The sequence below is a fragment of the Aphelocoma coerulescens genome, chromosome 26 (assembly GCF_041296385.1).
Source record: "Aphelocoma coerulescens isolate FSJ_1873_10779 chromosome 26, UR_Acoe_1.0, whole genome shotgun sequence".
Lineage (NCBI taxonomy): Eukaryota > Metazoa > Chordata > Aves > Passeriformes > Corvidae > Aphelocoma > Aphelocoma coerulescens.
Genome location: NC_091039.1, coordinates 7,239,338 through 7,257,891, shown reverse-complemented (window position 1 = coordinate 7,257,891; position 18,554 = coordinate 7,239,338). Strand labels below are relative to the sequence as shown.

Below are 18,554 nucleotides of genomic sequence, written 5' to 3'. Positions count from 1 at the left end.
TGTTAATTAGCAGAGTCAGTGCTGTAAATCATCTCTGCTGGAATAAGGAGGTGGTTTGCTGGGCAGGTTTGAATTAAAATGGGAAATGAAAAGATTAGCTGGAGGAAAACCTGTTTTATTACTAGTATCAGTTATCTTGCAACTGAGTTGTCAAGAAGTTACAACATGAGACATAATTTCTTACCCCTGACAAAACCTTCCCAAGTTTTCCTCTTCCCAAGCAGCTTCAGGGTTCCAGTTCCATGTCCCGTGACTCTTCCAGGATTTTCCCATGAAGGTTGCAGGCACCTGACAGGACTCACACAGGCTGTGCCTGCCCAGTGATGGAGGTTTCATCCCAGCTCTGGGAAGTCGGGAGCTGGGGGAGCTGGGAGTCTGGAGTCTGCCCTCCTCTGTGCCAAGATCCTGCTCAGCAAAAGCAAATTATCCCTCTGCCTGTTTTTTTCCGTTGTAAAGCAGCTGCTTGTGCAGCAAATGTGCTTTCAAGAATTGTGCTTCAGACATTTGTTAATCCTTCAATGAAAAATGCCACAGCAGCATTAAGTATTATTCAGTTTTTGTATGCTTGAGCTACAAAACCATCCTCAAGCAGCATCCTTTTCCTTAACGGAGGTTTTGCATCTCAAGAAGAGAGAAGTTAAAAACTAACTGAACACGAACATTCCCGCCTGGCCAGCCGGTGTCACAGCAGCTGAATCCAAAGCTGCTGAACTCAGACAGTGTCCTTGGAAAGCTCCCAAGGGAGTAAAGTACTCGTGTGCCTGTGATCTGAACAGAAAGTAATGTCAGCCTGGAGGAAGTAAAACAAAGCCACTCATGCAGGAGTCACATCCTTTCCCCCTTTGGCTGCAACGCCTGAGTGTGTTCAGGCCCGAGTTCACCCAGTTCTGTGTTCTGAGGAGGCAGCAGCTCCGTGACAGCGGTGGGGAACAGGAGCTCCTCGAGAGCTGCTGCTGCTCTGCTCCTGGAGAAGATGCTTTCTGCAGAGTAATGTCCCCTACAGCCTCCTCAGGACAGGGGATGTCCCATGACTCAGAGCACGATTTCCTGCAGGAGTTAATAATATTTGTTTTCCAGGGAATGTCTCGCCCAGCCCTCCGAGGGCTGTGGGCACAGCCTGGCACAGCTTAGCACAGACTGAGCTGGAGAGGAACTCGAGCCCTGTGAGCATTCCCCTGGTCTGTTCCACCCATCCCAGATCGCTCCAATGCTTACGCTTCATTTGCTGTGGTGCATTTTTACCATTGCCTCCATCTGCAACATATTCCCTCCCTGCTACCGAGGCCAACACTGGACAAGGCGGCCTGGAGCTGTTCCAGCCTCAGCCTCCTGACTCCCACCAGGGCCCAGGGCTTGCAGGGATCCCCTGTCACCCAGTTGCCCCTGAGCACCCACTCATTCACAGCTGGCTTTTTCCTTTCCCGTTTTTATTGGTCTGCAGTTGATGTTCTGTAAATGAGCCTTTTCCTCGGTTGTGTTCTTGTTTGAACTTGTGGAGCCTGGAATTGCAGGTGATGTTTTACCTTTCTCTGGCAAGCCTGGGGTTGGTGGGAGCACTTCATGCACACGAGGTTACACCGAGGGGTTTCACTGTCCGGGGTTCACTCATCCCCAGCGTGCAGAGGCCGCGTCGGCAGCTCGGGGCACGTCTCATCCCTGCCTCTCTCTCTAAAACATTCCAGGGTTCCTTCTCGCTTCCCCTTTGCTGCCAGCCGGGCCGGGGCGGAGGCTGGGGAGGAGGAATGCGGCGTTACCGCATTGCTGAGCAGGAGCCGGGCAGGCACGCCCAGGTGTGGCACAGCTCAGCCGGAGGAAGCTCAGCCCGGCTTTCACACACTGTAGCCTGGGGGACAGTATTTTTTTTTTCCAGCTCTGTGTGTACCCTTGCTCCGAGCTGCTGGTCCTTGACGTGCCTGTGTCGCTCAGCGTGGGGATGGGAGGTGGGCGACACCAACAGCAAAGCAACCGGAGGAGAGACCTGCAGTCATCTGATGGGTCCGGAGCCCCTCACCAGTGCGGGAGAGGCGGCGGCTTTGGGGTTATTTCAGTGAAGTAAATGGAAAAGGCTCAGTGCAAGGGCTCCTCATCAGCCGGGCATGCGGCTGGTACCCAAACACGGACCACGTCTCTTAGAAAATGTGGCTCTGACTTTTCACAGCTGCTGGGTTCACAGGACTGCGTTTCGCAGAGCTCATCCTGGGCAATTTCGTGTCTCGAGGAATTCCAGCACTGCGGGCAGGAGGGGGATCTGCCTTTCTCCCCGCTTGGGCTGCAGTCTGATGTGAGAACACACACGGTGTGGTTGCAGCTCACGTGGGCATCCCGAATCGGGCTTTGAATGATCGAGCGGAGGTGCTGATAGCGGCACTGCCCTGCCAGCCGCTGCCAAACACAGCGCGTAAACCCTGCCTGGGAGGGTGGGCGAGCACTGGGGCGCAGCGGCCGATGCTGAGCCCAGCAGCAGCTCCGAGGGGCCGGGTCCAGGCTCCGCTGCAGCCCCGGGTGGGTTAGGTGAACCCCAGCTGGGCTTCCCCCCGCTGGGTGCCCACGGAGAGCTGCCGCTGCCCTCACCCTGCCCGGGTGATTGGTGCGTGCGCTGTGCCCGTCTGGAGCTGTCATGAGTTATGCGGTCACAGGGTGTGGATGTCTGGGGATCCCTGAATCACTCCTTTATCATCACTGCACCCACAGGCACCTTCTCTCCAGGTGAGGCAGCTGCGCGTTAAAAGCCTGCGAGGAGCACCCGGCGCTCAGAGGGCTCTGGCGGCTGCCGGGAGGGACACGGGGACACCGCAGGGACCGTGGCCGTGCTCCCGCAGGGAAGAGGGCAGGTGAGGTTTCTGGCTGCTGGGGGAGTGTGCTGGCAGCATTTCCTCCCCTGGGCTGCCCGTGAAAGGAACCCGTGGGGCTCCTTTCCCTGGAGGAGCCATTCACAGGAGGTTTTTATGGGTTTCTCCTTTTCCTGGAATGAGACTTTGGGCCATCACGCGACGAGCTTGGATCGGGAATTGACTCTGGAAGCGCAGGGCGAGGGTGGGGCTGGAGCACAGAGAGCGCAGTGTGCCTGGGAAGGGGTGGCAGGGGCTGTACGGGGGTGTGTGTGCACGCTCCATCCCTTCCAGCCCCGCATTCCCGGCTGGAACCAGCACCGCTCCCGCCACGCTGCGATCGCGGCGCTGGGGCAGGGGCTCCTTGCGTCATAGGCAAATTCCGTTTGAGCAGCTGATTTTCCTCTTCTTTATTCTTGATTTTCCCCCTGTGTAGATCAATTAAAAGTGTCTCTCTGTAAAGCGAGAAGGAAGGTGGCGGACCCGGGCTGAGCTTTTGAACTGACATTTTCTGCTCCTTTTCACTCACGCTGCAAACTCTTCCCTAGGTGTGTCTGTGGCCGAATGGAGCCTCGCTGCCAGCTGTGGCCATGGGCAGTGTTTGTCCTGCTGGGTAAGGCTCACATGCAGTGCTCCCGAAAGAACAGGGTCTGGCTGACTAAATAGCAGCGCTGCTGATGGGAGCTTTGCATGGGCAGCAGCAGAGAGCCTGGGTTTGTGACAGTGCCGGGGGCTGGCGGGAGGCTGCTCCTCTCTGCCCTGAGCTGCAGGGCTGGCTCTGGGAACAGGGGACACCACCAGGGCTGGTCAGTTCGAAGGGCAGGGCACTAAGCATCCCTGCAGCCCAAAGCCTGGGGCCAGGGCAAAGAAGGGTTTTGCAAGTAACTCTTAGTACAAAGCACCATTATTAAAAATAAAGGTGGCTCGGGGTGAAGCACCCTTCTCTTTGTTAGCACATGGGGTACGTTGTCCCATGGCCTCGTGGCTGGTTTGGTGCAGCAAACAGCTCCCTGTTCTGTGATGCTGGTTGGTGCCTGTGCCTGTCTGACATCAGCCCTGATCCCTTTTCCCTGTTGCAGCTGCCCCACGGCTCCTGGGAGCGCAGAGAGCCTGTTCCCAGGGAGCCTGCTACCCTCCTCCTGGGGACCTGCTGCTGGGACGAGCTGCTCACCTGAGAGCCTCCTCTACCTGCGGCCTCAGCAAGCCCGAGACGTACTGCACACCCCACGGAGAGGTACAGCCACTGCTCACCCCCTGCACCCCAAACCTTCCCTTCATCCATCCCATCCTCCTCACCCTTTGGCACGGATGTGTCCGGGCTTCATGGGGCTCTGAGTTGGGCTAGTGGGAGTTGTCCCTGCCCATGGCACGGGGTAGAATGGGATGAGCTTTAAGGTCCTTTCCAACCCAAACCATTCCAGGACCTTGGGATTTGTCCCCCTCCCAGCCATGCTGGGTCATTGCACCACCTGCAGTGTCCCCTGGAGCCCTTCTCTGCCATCCTCATGGATGAAGAGCTGAGCATGAAGGCAGTGACAGGGAATGGGCAGCAAAATTCTGGCATGAAGCACTGTGGGCAAATTATCCCAAACCCTCCTATCCCAGGACATTTTAGTTCTAAACTAAACTCGTATTTTACTTGTGAGAAAGGGAAATGTTTCAGGTCTTTCACAAAGACTTGGAAAAGCTGCTAAAGTGAACAACTGTTTTCAATCACTGGTGCTGCGGGGGCAGGAGATCCTGCTGGGGGGATAATGCTGCATCCAGCTGCAGATTCCCAGAGCTGCCATGGAATCAGGGGGAGAGTTTAAGGATAAATCTGCCCGAGCACAGAGCTGAGAGCTGCAGGGGTGATGTGTCCCTGGTGTGAGCACTTCCTAAAGCCTTTCTGTGGCTGCTGTTAACCCCGTAACTGACTGGGAGGAGCTCCAAGGGTTCAGTGCAGGACAGGCAGAAAAGGTCTTGGAAGAGATGCTCCGGAGGAAAGGAAGTGGCAGCCCTCCAGTGGGGCAGTGTTTTCTGAAACCCAGCTCCAGTGAGTCAGCCTTCCCCTGGTTTGAATTCCCCTGCAAACTGAAGGCCAAGATGTGGCTGTGAGTGGATTTGTTGTGGAGCCAGTGGTGTTCTGGCTGGGATGGAGAGATTTCCACTCAACCCTGAGCTCAGAGAGGGGGCAGCTCCCGGCCCAGAGGGATGAGAGCATCAAATCCTCCTGGATGCTGGGCTGGCTGCAGCATCTCTCCTCCTTCAAGTTCTTTTCTGGGCTGGCAGTCACAGTCAGGCATTTCCTCCATTCCCTTTTTTTGGAGCTCTTTTGCTGCTCCTGGGATTTTTGCTCACCACACAAATAAACCCCTGCTGCTTCCCGTGGCTGCTGTGGCCTGTGGATGGGGGAAATAGAAGCAATTATTTCTGCTCTGACTTAATTAGTTGTTCCTTCCCAATTTCTGCTCATAGATGGGGAAAATTGCACATAAACATGCTTCTGAAATCTTCATTTAACATCAACTTTTGCAGCGACTTTTATTTGAACAGGGGCCTTAGGGCCTTGTGCTTGGGAAGTGAGTGTGGACAAAACCTTGATCAAGCTGCTCATCCTAAAAGCAGCTGCAAGGGGCTGGTTACCCCCTGTGCCTGACCTTGGGAGCTCCTTCTGAAGGGCATCACTGTGATCCTCTGCATCATTTGTAATCTTTGAAGTAGAGCCTGGACATCTCTGCTGGCTGTGCTACACTTGGAGCAGGAATGATCTGCTGGGCGCAGGATTAGGGAGTGCGGGTTCATGGATGTGCTGTGGAGGAAGGCAGGGAGCAAGGCTGCAAGGTCTCTTCCAGGCTACAAGTCCCCAAACTATTCAGTTTTCATGTTCCTCATCCCTTACAAGTACCAGGGTTAAAGGGGATATGGAACAATTAACATTATGTTGAGTTGGATTCTTCTAGCTCTGGGAATGGGGTCTTTGCTTCCTTTCCTTTACTGAAATGAAAGATTCAGAGTTACTGATAGCAAATCCCCTGATTTCTGTTCTGCAGCTGTAATTACTGATGGAGGTCTGATTATACCAACTCTTAACTTGGGAGAAATTCCCACGGGTTCAGCATTTCCTAATTTTTCCCTCCCTTTCTCTACTTCTCTAATTTAAGCAAAACTGAACTCGATTTCCCTATTCCCATCCCATAAAAAGCAAGCTCATTTAATTTATAGACTCCTAGGAGTCCTTTTTGGATTACAAGCCTTGCTCTTGTTTAGTTGCCAAATAGGTACAAATCTGGAGGTGGTTTTGCAACCTCAGCAGAGGGCACAGGACGAGGGGTTGCTGTCACTGCTGCAGTGCCCGGGGCTGCCAGCGCTGCCCGTCTGCTCCCTGCTGGCCCCAGGGCCCTCTTTTGCAACTCTGGTGGTCACTCATCAACTTCAGCCTCTGCTCCATTGTCCGCCCCGCTCCAGATCCCTCTAACCTTTATACTTTGCACTCCTGATTGCTCCATCCCTGGCTGGGGGCTCAGCCCGCTGAAATCCAAGAAGGACGCTCAGCACTGCCATTTATAGCACACAGGGCAGTGAACAGAGCAGCGGTGGGAGGTGGAACCAGGCAGGCCAATGGTCCGGCCTGGAAGCCACTCAGTGCTTGGGGAGTGCTGCTGGAGTCAGCCGGGGAGGGAAACTGAAAATAGAATAGGAAAATAAGCGAGGCTGGATTTGGAGTCAGGGAGGTGCTGAGGAAAGGCTCAGTGTGAAAGACTGTGAGGGACTGAGGTGTGATTGAAGCCTCAGCTAACACTTCTCTTTAAATATAGATCTATAATATATGCAAATATATATGTTATATATATGTAAATATAAATGAATGTATGGAGATGTGATGAGGAGCACGGAGCAGCTCCCACTGGTACCTCCAGCCCAGGGGGGGCACGGAGGGGCTCTCACAGACACCCTGAGCATCCCTGTGGGATCCTGTGCCAGAGGACAGGACGGGAGCAGAGCTGTGTCCCTGTGCTGGTGGTGCTGCCATTTCCTGCATCCTCCTGGAGCAGGTTGGGCTCTGTGATTGTGAGTTCTCACCCTCCAGCCCTGGGAGATTTTCGATACTTAAAATGTTGTTTGCATAAGATTTTCTGCCTTCTCTCACCTGATCTTTGTGGGCACTGGGTGGATGTGAAGGGTGGGAAGTCACCTTTGTCAGCTCTTTGTCATGGTGACACGGAGCCATCCACGGGGGATTGAGAGGACAGGTTCCAGAGGATCCCAGTCCCTGTGGGAGTCAGGGGAGGAGGATGTGAGCCTGTTGGAGCTCCTGGCACAGCACAGGGGGCCCCTGCTGCTGATGGATGGTGGCAGCTGCCTGGCAGGGCTGCTCTGCAGCATCTCTGAGCCTCAGCACCAACTCCTCTTTGGCTGCTTCCAAAAATACCGGCCAGTGTCTGCCAAGAGGGAAGCGCCAGACAGATCTGGTGCTGTGCTGGTGCTGGCTGGTGCTTTCATCTGCCAGGCCACCTGCCTGAGTCACTCAGGGAGCTCGGAGCCCACCCCAGCACGCTGCAGCAGGGAAAGCTGTGCCTCCCAGCTCACTTTCGTTCCACATCCACATCGAGCTCTGTACAGGCACAATGCGTCCAAAAAATCATGATGGGACCAAAGCATGGCTTCTAGTGTTGGGCTTTTCTTCATCAGGTTGGGGTTTGCACTGAATAATGTGTGTTCCTGACTGGCTGAAGGTAATGCAGCAACCAGAGGCTGCTGCTCAGTGCTTATCTCACTCAGGCATTCAGGCACTCCCTGATGTTTGCTGCAGGGATGTGCCCCTACCTGCCGAAGAAAAAGCCTAATTCCCATTTTTTTTCCCCTCCTCCCTTCTCTGTATCTCATTTTTTTGGCCACAGGGCTGCAGATTGACACATGCTGGGAGACATCTCATCACTGCCTTGCAGCCGAGCTGCAGAGGCAGCAGGACCCGTGTGGGGTGTGGGATAAGCTGGTGCAGTTTGGGGTTTGCAGCCTGTCATCCTGGCAGATTTTAGATGAAGTTTAGCTGATGTGAGAACAGATGGGGTGAGGAAAACAGGCACCCACGTGCTTGCTTTTAAGCAAGGGAAAGGAACTTTATTTCTTTAAACCCCATCCATGGGAAGTTTGTCCAACTCATGTCTTTACCCCATCTCTGCCACCCACTCTGAATCTGGGGTAAAACCAAGCTGGGGGGCAGAAGCCTCTCTCTGTGTTTTGAGTGTAACCTTGGAGCTCATTTTCAGTGTCATTTCCAACCAGCCAGGCAAGAAGTGCCACTGATGTCACGGCAAAGAGAATCTCAGGCCCAGGGTGGGATTTTGGAGTGTCCTGTGCAGGGCCAAGAGCTGGACTCAGTGATCCCTGTGGCTCCCTTTCAATTCCATGATTCTGTGGTGTATCTATGTTCCAGAACTGGATCCCAGTCCGGTTTAGTGAGTACCAGTTGCTCACTGGGAAGTATAACCATGATGGCAGAGCCATGGGAACTTCTGCTGCCTTTTCCCATGGAAAATCTATGGATTTCTTCACAGGCATGACAAGCCCTGCTCCACGAGCCTGGCACAGCCACGTCCTGCAGATAACAGTGCTGGAATAGAGAACTGTCCTGCAGAAAATGGGCTGGAATAGGGAATTACATCACTTGGCTTTGCAGGTGCCTTTGTCCCCCGGGGTAACTCGTGGCTGCTGCCCACCCTATTGTTTAATAGCCCTTAATCTCTGTGTGTGTATAAATTCCCACTGCCTTCCAGACTGTTCCTAGATAAACTTGGAACGGTAATTGCTGTCCCTATAGGATATTGGTTGTGCAAGAGCTCCGTGGTGGGAGGCTGAGTGCCAGGAGCCTGGCTGGCACAGTGCTCGCTCTCCCTGCCACGCTGCAGGGTCAGACATGGGACCCCCAAGGTCTCCACAGCGATGAAAGGTCTCTGTTCTGTGGCTGCACAGCTCAGCTTCCCTTTCTGCTGATGAATAAGTGCAGTTTATTTTGGGTTGTGCCCCTGTGCCAGGAGGTTTGATTTCAAGGGCTCTCTGCTCGTGTTAAAATGGCAGCAGGAGCTCCTTAAATTACTTTGGGCAGGGGCCATCAGGTTAAAGTCGTTGGAGCTTTGCTGCCCTGCATGAGCAGCGGAGCAGAGAGGCTGCTCAGGAGCCGGGTCACAAGTCAGGGCAGGAGGAGAGCAGCACAGACCTGCAGAAGTGTCACGCTTGGGCATCTTCAACTTGTTTTTTGTGGACTTTTCTCCCCTTCCATTTATTTCTGAGACATGGCTCTATTTATTCTGAGCACAGCAGCTTTCCCTCTCGCACAACTGTGTTGTGAATTATCCTTCAAAAGTCTGGAATGAATTTCCCTTAATCCCAGGACTCCCTTAACCCATATTTTGGGTGACTCTGGAGTAGCTCGGAGGCACAGAGGGTGAGAAATTATTTCCTCGCAAACCCACAACCTCTTTTTCCTCCCTAAAATGGCCTTTTCAGCCCCCCACCCCTTCCCCAGCACAGCCCAGTTCTCCTCTGCCGGGCAGGAAGGGAGGACGTGCTGCAGAGCCAGCGCTGCCCCGGGGTGGATGACCCGGGGTAGATCCCAAAACCTTCGCTGCCATTTATCACGTACTGCTGCAGCCCTCGTGTGCTCCTGGCCCAGCTCCCAGCGATCCACTGAGCCCTGGTTAAAAAAGAAAAAGGGAAAGAGCTGGAAAAAGGTACGTGCTGGTAAATCCCTCCGCATTTTGGGCTGTCATTTTTGGTAACTGCCTCTGTCCCAAGGAACTTTGAGACACATAGTCACAGCTGGTGAGAGCAAATCCTGCTGTTGTGCAATACGGGGTTTTCACAATTCACTCCAAGGATGTGAAATTAATATGGCTTCAAGTATTAATTTTAGTCTTAATTAAAAAACTGAGAAAAGAAAAAAAAAAATAGGAGATTTTTGCACCCAGCACAGCCCTGGGCTGCCTGGGAAGGGTTTGTCTCACACAGTTGAAGCTTCTTTTTGACTCAGCACCACGTTTGAAGTGGGGCTGCAGCTGCATTGTCGCTGCTGGAGAGCACCGGTGTCCCTGGCTGTGTGAATGATCTCATAAGTATGCACGAGTCAGTCCTAATGAATAATTTAGCCAAGATTAACCTTTCCCCTTGAAGAAAGCCTTCCCTTCTCCTTTGCTAAGCACGGTCAGAACTGGTGGGAAGTTTAATCACCGCTGGCAATTGTTCAGTAGATTATTTCTGTGGATAATTCCTGCAGTTCCCTGACAATTTGCTGCTCGTGGCCATTATCTGGAATGAGTTCAGCCTAGTCCTGATTAAATTATTTGTGATTCTCTCTGGAAGAGCCAGGGAAATTGCATGATTATATATTTCCAGTGCTCTGTTTGCTTACTTTGCGATATTGTTATAAATATTGTATTTTGCCATCTCCTGTGCTGGGGTATTTATAGACAGAGAACATAAAGATTGTGGGGAATATTATGGAAACAGATGGGTTCCAAGTGAGGATCTCACTGTGCACCCAGCTGGGGAAGGGTTCCCAGGCCTGGGACAGAGCAGAGGCAGGCCTGGGCTGTGTTAGGAATGAAACCTCAAATTAATTTTTGTAAACCACAAATTAATTTCTAAAGGGGAAACCAGAAATTGTGGTGCCACCATGGCCCCGTGGCTGCCACCTCCTGCTGCTCTCTGGAGCACAGACCTGTCCTTCCCCAGCCCTAGGAAAGGCCCTGTTTGGGGTTTGGGTTGGAATTGGCTCCTCTATTTTAAGCATCCCGTGGAAGATTTTAGCACGGAGGTGGCTGTAAAAAGCTTCTTGTCACCCGATGTCCCTGCTCAGTCACTGAAAGCTGATCTCGTCACTGGGGTCCCAACATGCCTGTGCCTCTGGTGTCACCTTAAAGCCACTGCAGCGCCTGCCAGCCTTGCAGAGGGGGATCTCATTGCTTCCCCAGTGCCAGCTGTGCCCCTGCCAGACCCAGTACCCCAGACCCACTTTGCACCCAGGGTGACCTTTCTGAGCCATCAGGGCCAGCTCCTGCCATCTCTGGCAAACTCTGCTTGATCCTCTCTAATCCCTCAGGCTCTGGGATGTGTCACTGTGATACATGTGTCCCACTGCTCCATTTGGGAGGCTCCTCAACAGCTCAGGCCGCTGACAGATCAGAATCCCAGAAGGTTTGGGTCAGAGGAGATGATGTAATTCCAGTGCCCTGTCATGGGACACCTTCCACCATCCCAGGTTGCTCCAAGCCCCATCTAACCTGGCCTCAGACAATTCCAGGGACGGGGCAGCCACAGTTTCCCTGGATAACCTGTTTCCACCAGGCTGGAGGTGCTGAGCCCTTCATTTCATGCCCCGAGCATCTTTCCCCTCCCAGGGCCTCTGCAGTCCCTGGTGTTCACTCCAGAGCTCCAGCCGGGGCCTCCCCGTGTCCCCCCAGGGCTGCTGTGGGCTCTGGCACCATCTCCTAATTCACCATCCCCCTGGGCCCTGCCCTTCCCCACCTTGGCCTCACCTGGCTGTCCCCCTCCCGCTTACCTGGTGGTCCTCGCCCAACCCCGCGCCTGCCTCTCCCCTTGGCCGCTGTCCAGCCCTTCCCCACTCCCAGCTCTTGCTCAATCTCTTTCCTGCTGCCTTCTGCCCATGTCTGGGCCTGCTCCGGAGCCCCGCGGTGGTGGCTGCGGGGAGCATTGCCTGGTTAGCCACATTTTGGGTATTTGTTTGCTCCCAGGGGACCGTCTTCTCCCGTCCCCACATTCCCCGTGCTAAATCTCTGTTTACTCCTTGGGTTACTTGCTCAAGTGAAGGGCTGAACTTTGAGCCACTCGACTTCCCACCCCCTGGCTTCTCACCCACTGCTTGCTCCTGCTCCGCTCCCGGGGGAGAGCCCGGTGGCCGAGCATCACCCAGAGCCCTTGGATAGGAGAGAAAGGCCCTTCTGTTCACCAGACAGCCCCTGGCTGTGAGGAAAGGGCAAACTGGTCCTGAAAAGCTGCAAAAGGCTTTCTATCAAGTGTTGGCATTGTGGAAACCAGGGGGGTTGCTTAAAAACCGCAATTTTGATGCTTTGCCAAAAATCTGTGTTAGTCAAAAGCATTTTGGGTTTAGTTTTTAGTCCATAAAACCTTGAGTCATGGCTTTTAACAGGGTGTGGATGGGAGCACTTGAGGCCTGTGTGTCATCGGTCTGACTGGTCATGGTCCTTCAACTCTCTCTAAAGGAGCTGTGCTGATGCTCTCTGGTGCTTAAGGAGCCCACCCTGCCTTTCCTGCTCATCCCTCCGGGATGCTGGGATGACTCCCACTGTCCTTTCTTTTGCAGTGGAGCATGAAATGCTGCAGGTGTGACTCGAGGCTGCCCCACAGCTACAACGGGCACCGCGTGGAGAACGTCCTGTCCTCGGCCGGCCGCGCGCGCTGGTGGCAGTCCCAGAACGGTGAGGGCCACCGGGGTCACCCGGGACACAAACTCCTGGCAATAACCTGCCCGAGGGGAGGAGGGAATGGAGTTGAGTTCTGTGGATGAGGAGAAAGAAGGAAAGGACTGGCCTGACTGTTTATTCTCCCCACGTCCCCAGTGTGTCCCTGCGACGGTGCCTCTCTGTGCCCGCAGGTGTCGAGCGCGTGTCCCTGCAGCTGGACCTGGAGCAGACGTTCCAGCTGGACAGCGTCGTGCTGCACTTCAGGGTTGGTGTCTCTGGGCAGCTCCTCTGCTCCTGAGGAGGCCGTGAATGGCGCTGGAGGGGCCCTGCTGGCTCCGTGGGCGTGGGGATCTTGGGGCACAGCTCCCTTCAGGCTCCTGATAGGAAGCACGCCAGGGTCTCTGTCCTTTCCCCCTGGTTTTTTATGGCTGTTCCCGTGAGAACTGGGAATTTCATTCCTTTGGGGGGTGGTGGGGCAGGGTGGTGGGTCCCCATCCCAGGAATGTCTGCTGAAAAGCCTCCTTGGTGCAGGCTGTGTGTGCTGGCTGCAGCAGGGCTGGCCTAGGTGTGAGGGACTCTGCAGGGGATGGGGATTGCTCCAGCAGCCTGCAGGGAGGAGGAGGGACAGGTAGTGCCAGGGCAGGGGCTGGCCGGGGCTGTGGTGTCACCCCGTGGTGCCAGCCTGTGGCTCTCTGTCCCTGCCCGCAGTCGCCGCCCGCAGCGATGCTGATCGAGCGCTCCGTGGACGCCGGCAGGACGTGGCAGGTGCTGCGGTACCTGGCCTCCGACTGCGCCGCCGCCTTCCCCCGCGTGCCCCCCGGCTCCCCCGAGGGCTGGCAGGATCCCCGGTGCCAGGAGCTGCGGGGGCACCCTGTGCACGGGGGCACGGTAGGGATTTGGGGTTTGTGGCAGGGACCCCCTCTTGTGGCCCTGGGGTTGGGGTGGGTGGCCTGGGACTCTTGTACACCTGGTGAGGGATGTGGCCCGTGGCCACCCAGCACTGCTGAGGGCAATCCTTGGGATTCCTGCTCCTCTGGCAGGAAATCCTTTGCTGCTCTGTGACACATGAGGTGTTGTGTTGGTTTTCCTGCAAAATCCTCTGCAGCTCCGAAGGCTTTCCCTGTGTTTAGTGACGTGCAGAGGCAGGTCTGGAGCACACGGTGCCCCAAGCAGGAATAGAGAGCAGCTCGAGTTTCCTGCTTTTTAATCTGGTGTTTGTCCCTCTAAGGTGAAATTCAGTGTCCAAGACCTGGGGTCTACAACCACCTCCTCTTACAGCCAAGCCATCGAGAGTAAGTGGTGGGCCTCCTTCAGAGCTGAGAAAGGGAGAGAGGAATGAGGCTCCTCGTGGTTCTCCCTGCAGTGAAAGGAAGCCCTGAGCTGGGGTAACCCCTGGGGGACCCTGAGCTGCCCGTCCGGGGCGTCAGGCAGCAGCGTTTGGTCTTTGCTGACGGCTCAGCTGCTGCTCTTTGTGCCAGTTCCTCCTTCCCTTGCTCCAAGCCCTCCCCACCAACTGCAAAGAGCTTCTCCTGGGCACCTGCTGCCCCTCACATCACCCCTGTCCCCAACAGAGCTGGGGCCCTTCACCAACCTGCGGATCAACTTCACGGAGCTGCCCCATGTGCCACGCCAGGGGTACCACTCGCCCAGCACCTTCTACGCCGTGACAGAGATGCAGGTGCTGGGGAGCTGCTTCTGCCACGGCCACGCCGAGCGCTGCACCCCTGCGGGGGACCAGCACGGCACGGTGAGCTCAGGGTGCCAGGAGCCTCGACACCAGCGGGATGGCTCCAGCGCCTGCCTGGAGCTCTCCTAGGGATGCCTTGGCCACGGTGACCAGAAATGGGCTGTGGGAGGCTCTTCAACGGGCATGAACTGGAGAGGCAGGAGCTGGAGGGGCATTGGGAGGATGAAGCTCTGTCCTGAGCCGCTGCCACCAGGATGGGTCACACCTTGTCTCTGCAGCAGGTCCCTGGTCACTGCGTGTGCCAGCACAACACGGCCGGGCCCCACTGCGAGCGTTGTGCTGCCCTGTTCAACGCCCAGCCCTGGGCACCCGCTGAGGACAGCGACCCCCACGAGTGCCAGAGTACGGCCAGTGCTTCCCCCGCCCCAAATCCTGCCCAGCCGTGAGCTCCGAGCCCCTTTCCTGGGACCCTCTGTGGGGTGGGCGGTGACACGGGTGTCTCGGCACCTTTGCCACTCATGGGCTGCACCAGTGCCCAGCCCCCCGGTGCCACTGTGGGGCTGTCATCGGGTGTCCCTGTGTCACACAGGAGCCTTGGGCACCCTCTAGTGCCGCTGCTGCTGCCGCCGGAGGGGTTTGCACGGTGCCGGCTCCCACTGAGCTGCGTTCCGGGATTTTTTTAGGATGCGACTGCAATGGCCACTCGTCCTCGTGCCACTTCGACCCCGAGCTGTACCGGGCCAGTGGCGGGGCCAGCGGGGGGGTGTGTGACAACTGCCAGCACAACACCGAGGGCAACAACTGCGAGCGCTGCAAAACCAACTATTTCCGCAACCACCAGCAGCAGCTGAGCCACCCCGAGGCCTGTCTGCGTGAGTGACATCCCTAAAGCCCCGCAGCCCCTTCCCCAGCCCCTGCGCCCCTCAGCTGGGACATTTCTTGGCCATTTGCAGCCTGTGAGTGTGACCCGGATGGCACCGTGCCCGGCTCTGCCTGTGACCCGGTGACAGGGCGCTGCGTCTGCAAGGACAACGTGCAGGGGGACCGCTGCCACCTCTGCAAGCCGGGCTTTGCCCTGCTGGCCGGTGCCAACCCTGCTGGGTGCCGCAGTGAGTACCCCTGGGACATTCCCCTTGCCCCTGGCGTGCCCCCTCCCCACCTCTGCCCCTTCCGTGGCCCCAAAAGGGACCCAGGTCCTGCCCAGCTTTGGTTTGGGGTTTTCAAGCCAAGGGCCTGTTTTGTAAAGGTTTCTAAAAGCTCCTTGTTCAGTCTGGGGGTGGTTTCAGGTGTAAGTTTAGCAAAAAGCACAGGGCAGGTGGGGTTTGGGGGGTGCAGCTGTATCCGAGGGCCCCCGGGGCTCAGGGCAGGCAGGAGGTGATGCCGTGCGGGCAGCGGGGCGGCAGCACAGGGCAGCTGTGGGTCAGGGCAGGCCTGTGTCCCCCTGGGCTGGAGGATGCTGGGACCCCTTGGGCTCCAATTCCTGCTGCGGCATTTGCGGGGCTGTCAGAGCAAGGTGCACATCCCTTGAGCTCGGGTGGGAAGGGAGAGGCGGGAGAGCCCCTTTGGGTGGCTACTTGGTCCTTTGGGAGGCTGGCCTGGTGCTCTGCGCTGGTTTGTGCCGACCCCAACCCAACCCCTCCGCGTTCCAGGATGCGCCTGCAATGCCCTGGGGACACGGCAGGACCAGCCCTGTGACGATGAGAGCGGGAGGTGCTCCTGCCTGCCCAACGTGGTGGGCAGCGACTGCGGGCAGTGCGCGGCCGGGCACTGGGACCTGGGCAGCGGGCAGGGCTGCCGGCCCTGTGCTTGCCACCCCCGCGGCTCCCGCAGCCCCCACTGCAACCAGGTACCCCCAGCCCGCCCTGGGCAGCCTCGGGGTGACGCCTCTTCCTTTGGCAGGGTTTCCTTTTTGTTTGCTCCGTTTTTTCCTTTCCCGACTCCACAAGTGCTGCTGTGAGGGGCTCTTGGGGGCTGAGCTGCACAGACCAGGGTGCCACGGCTGCGTGTCCCCTCACTGGGGACCTGTCAGAGCATCAAACCCACCTGTTGGGTGGCTCCTTTGTCCTGTCCCATCCATGGGAACCTGCACAAAAAGAGCCGTGTGTTCCCCAGTGCATCCCACTCTTACTTTCCTTCTCCTAATTCCTAGAAAACACCATGACAGATTATTCAGGAAAATGAAAGAAGGTGGTAATTACTGAGGCAAGATTAAGTCATTTTAAGAAGCCTGATATTTATCAAGGAAGCCCTAATAAGACATCTTCATACAGGCGAAGGAAGTTAATTATGCTCATTTGTCAATGAAAAGCATGTGTGCCACTTCAGGCTTAAGAGGCAACTGGGAAAATTAAAGTTAAATGTAAAAAACCCCAAACCATGACAAATTCTAAGAGCCTAAGATAGGTTCCAAACGAGCTCAGCGTGGGGAGGAGACCTGAGATGGCAAAGCAGCTGCTCGTGGGCGATTGCTTTGTTTTTGAAACAAGGCTGAACACCCTCCTTGTGGTGCTGGGGCTGTTCGGAGCCAGTTTGCATCCTGTGCCTGAGATGCAGCCTGGCATGGGCAGCTCGGGCACGCCCTGGGCACAGACTGAGCAGAGGAAATGGTCCATGTGCTGGTTTTGGTGGTCAAGAGCAGCTGAGGGGAGAGTGTCCAGCAATGTCCCTGACGTGTTCCCCTCTCAGTTCACAGGACAGTGCCCGTGCAGGGACGGCTTCACGGGACAGACGTGCTCGGCTGTGGGGCAGCAGCTGTGCCCACCCAGGCACTACAGAGATGCACGGGGAGGGTGCACAGGTAGGGACCTTTTCTTTTGGTTTGGCTTGGTGTTTCCCGTGTGAAATCACGGATTATCTGGGAAAGGGAGCAGCTGGCCCATGTCCTGACATCCCGGTTCCCGTGCTGCTTTGCAAGAGAAATTTCCTCTCTGGAGCAGCCTCCCAGGTCATCTGCAGTACCCACCAGTGCCCTCCCAGCAGCTTTGGGCAGGCCCTGGGCCACCCTGGGCTGGCCCTGCAGGGTCAGGGGCTCTTCCCATTCCTCTGCCCATGCCACCTTTGTCCCAGCTGCTGCACGAGCCGGTGGGAGGGGATGGACGTCAGTTTGGGATCTCATTAACCCTAATTAAGGGCTAGTCTTATACAGATATGAAGTTATTCAGCACCACCTCCTGCTGGGCTTCACCTCTCTCTCTCTCTCCACCTTTTCTGTCCCAGAGTGTGACTGCGACTTCCAGGGCACGGAGGAGGTGGGCTGTGACCAGGCCACGGGCCGGTGCCTGTGCCGCAGCGGTGTCACTGGGCCCCGCTGTGACCAGTGCCAGCGGGGCCACTGCAGCTCCTACCCCGGCTGCCAGCTGTGCCACCCCTGCTTCCGCACCTACGACGGGGACATCGAGCGCCTACGCCTGCGCCAGGCCAGCCTGGCCAACGCCACGGCGTGGCTGCCCACGGGCACGGGGGAGTCCCGGCTCGGCCCTCGCCTCTCTCAGGCGCTGGGGACCTTGCAGCAGGCACAGGGGATCCTCGGCCGCTCTGCTGTGACCCCGCAGAGCCTGGCCCAGGCGGGCAGTGCGCTCGCTGCCATCAGGTGAGGGATGGGTGCTGCCCGTGGGGCACATCCCCGATCCAGGAGGAGCTGCTGGGGTTTCTCTGGGAGCTGCTTGCATGGGTTCTGCTTAGTTTCTGTCCCTGCAATGCCTTGCTCTGCTCACGAAGTGAGCGGGGATGCAGGAGAGCAGCGCTTCCACGTGTGCCTGTCCCGTGCACCCAGGAGTGTGGGCAGGCTGTGTGCTGGCACTCTCAGGGCACATCCAGCATTCCCGGGCCCTGCTGTGGGGGGCTGCAGCCCAGCCCCTCTCTCTGCAAGCCTGTGAGGCCCTGGCGTGTCCTCAGCTGTCCCTGGGCTCAGAAGTGCCTCTCTGCCAGGTGCTGGCAGTGCCCCAGCACAGATCGCGCTCTCAGCCCTGCTCTCTGTCTGCAGGTGCTTCGCTCTCTGCTTAATTCACATTTTGTTCTTTTTCTCTGCTAGGGAGCAGGTCCGAGGCATAAATCCTGACCTTCGTTTCCTGGATGACACTGCCTCCCTCTCGAGGGAGCTCGAAGCCCTCAACAGCAGCTTGTTTGCCACCAACTCCCAGTACCAGAGCAAGAAGACCCAGTTTGAAGCCAGCCGCAGCACGGACCTGTCAGGTACAGCTCTGCAGCTGCAACATCTCTTCATTTGCAGTTATTAATTTACCTCAGCGTGACTGTGCCTGGGGTTTCCCCCCGGATGGGCGGATGAGAAGGAGTTTTTAACCTGCTGTCAGCCTCAGAACAGCAAACAGATCTCCTTTCCCAGTGAGAGGGATGCTTCCAATGCAGCCTCTGCTCCATGACCTGGGCTTTCACACTGCTGGGGTATTTGCTCTGGGGTTTTGGGGCTGGGAGCTCATTTTGTGTTCCTGTTCCCCACCAGCACAATCTCTGCTGCCAGGGAGGGGGGGGGAAGGGGACAGCCCTGCTGGGAGAGTGTCACTGAATCCGTGGCTGAGAGGATGGAGGTTGTGCACAGATGGAAGGGATGGAGGGTGGGGAAGAGAGCCAGGCGGCTGTCAGGCACTTGGGAGGAGAAGAGCT

At 56.6% G+C, this 18,554-nt stretch overlaps 1 protein-coding gene across 3 annotated transcripts in view; it reads left to right on the top strand.

The window, feature by feature from the left end:
• The first annotated feature begins 2,404 nt into the window (after positions 1 to 2,404).
• Positions 2,405 to 18,554, top strand: part of LAMB3 (laminin subunit beta 3) — a 23,074-nt gene continuing 6,924 nt past the window's right edge. The window contains exons 1-16 of one of the 3 annotated variants that reach the window (XM_068995855.1): positions 2,405 to 2,502; positions 2,692 to 2,831; positions 3,377 to 3,441; positions 3,908 to 4,062; positions 12,148 to 12,262; positions 12,439 to 12,512; positions 12,956 to 13,135; positions 13,476 to 13,539; positions 13,819 to 13,994; positions 14,216 to 14,336; positions 14,618 to 14,806; positions 14,888 to 15,043; positions 15,584 to 15,780; positions 16,620 to 16,731; positions 17,151 to 17,523; positions 17,965 to 18,125. In XM_068995855.1, coding sequence (XP_068851956.1) covers positions 2,446 to 2,502; positions 2,692 to 2,831; positions 3,377 to 3,441; positions 3,908 to 4,062; positions 12,148 to 12,262; positions 12,439 to 12,512; positions 12,956 to 13,135; positions 13,476 to 13,539; positions 13,819 to 13,994; positions 14,216 to 14,336; positions 14,618 to 14,806; positions 14,888 to 15,043; positions 15,584 to 15,780; positions 16,620 to 16,731; positions 17,151 to 17,523; positions 17,965 to 18,125 — 2,335 coding nt within the window. In that variant the 5' untranslated portion in view covers positions 2,405 to 2,445. Of the gene's footprint in view, positions 2,503 to 2,691; positions 2,832 to 3,376; positions 3,442 to 3,907; positions 4,063 to 9,403; positions 9,539 to 12,147; positions 12,263 to 12,438; positions 12,513 to 12,955; positions 13,136 to 13,475; positions 13,540 to 13,818; positions 13,995 to 14,212; positions 14,337 to 14,617; positions 14,807 to 14,887; positions 15,044 to 15,583; positions 15,781 to 16,619; positions 16,732 to 17,150; positions 17,524 to 17,964; positions 18,126 to 18,554 lie in introns of those variants that run through there. The other 2 variants (XM_068995854.1, XM_068995856.1) reach the window with 2 other exon arrangements.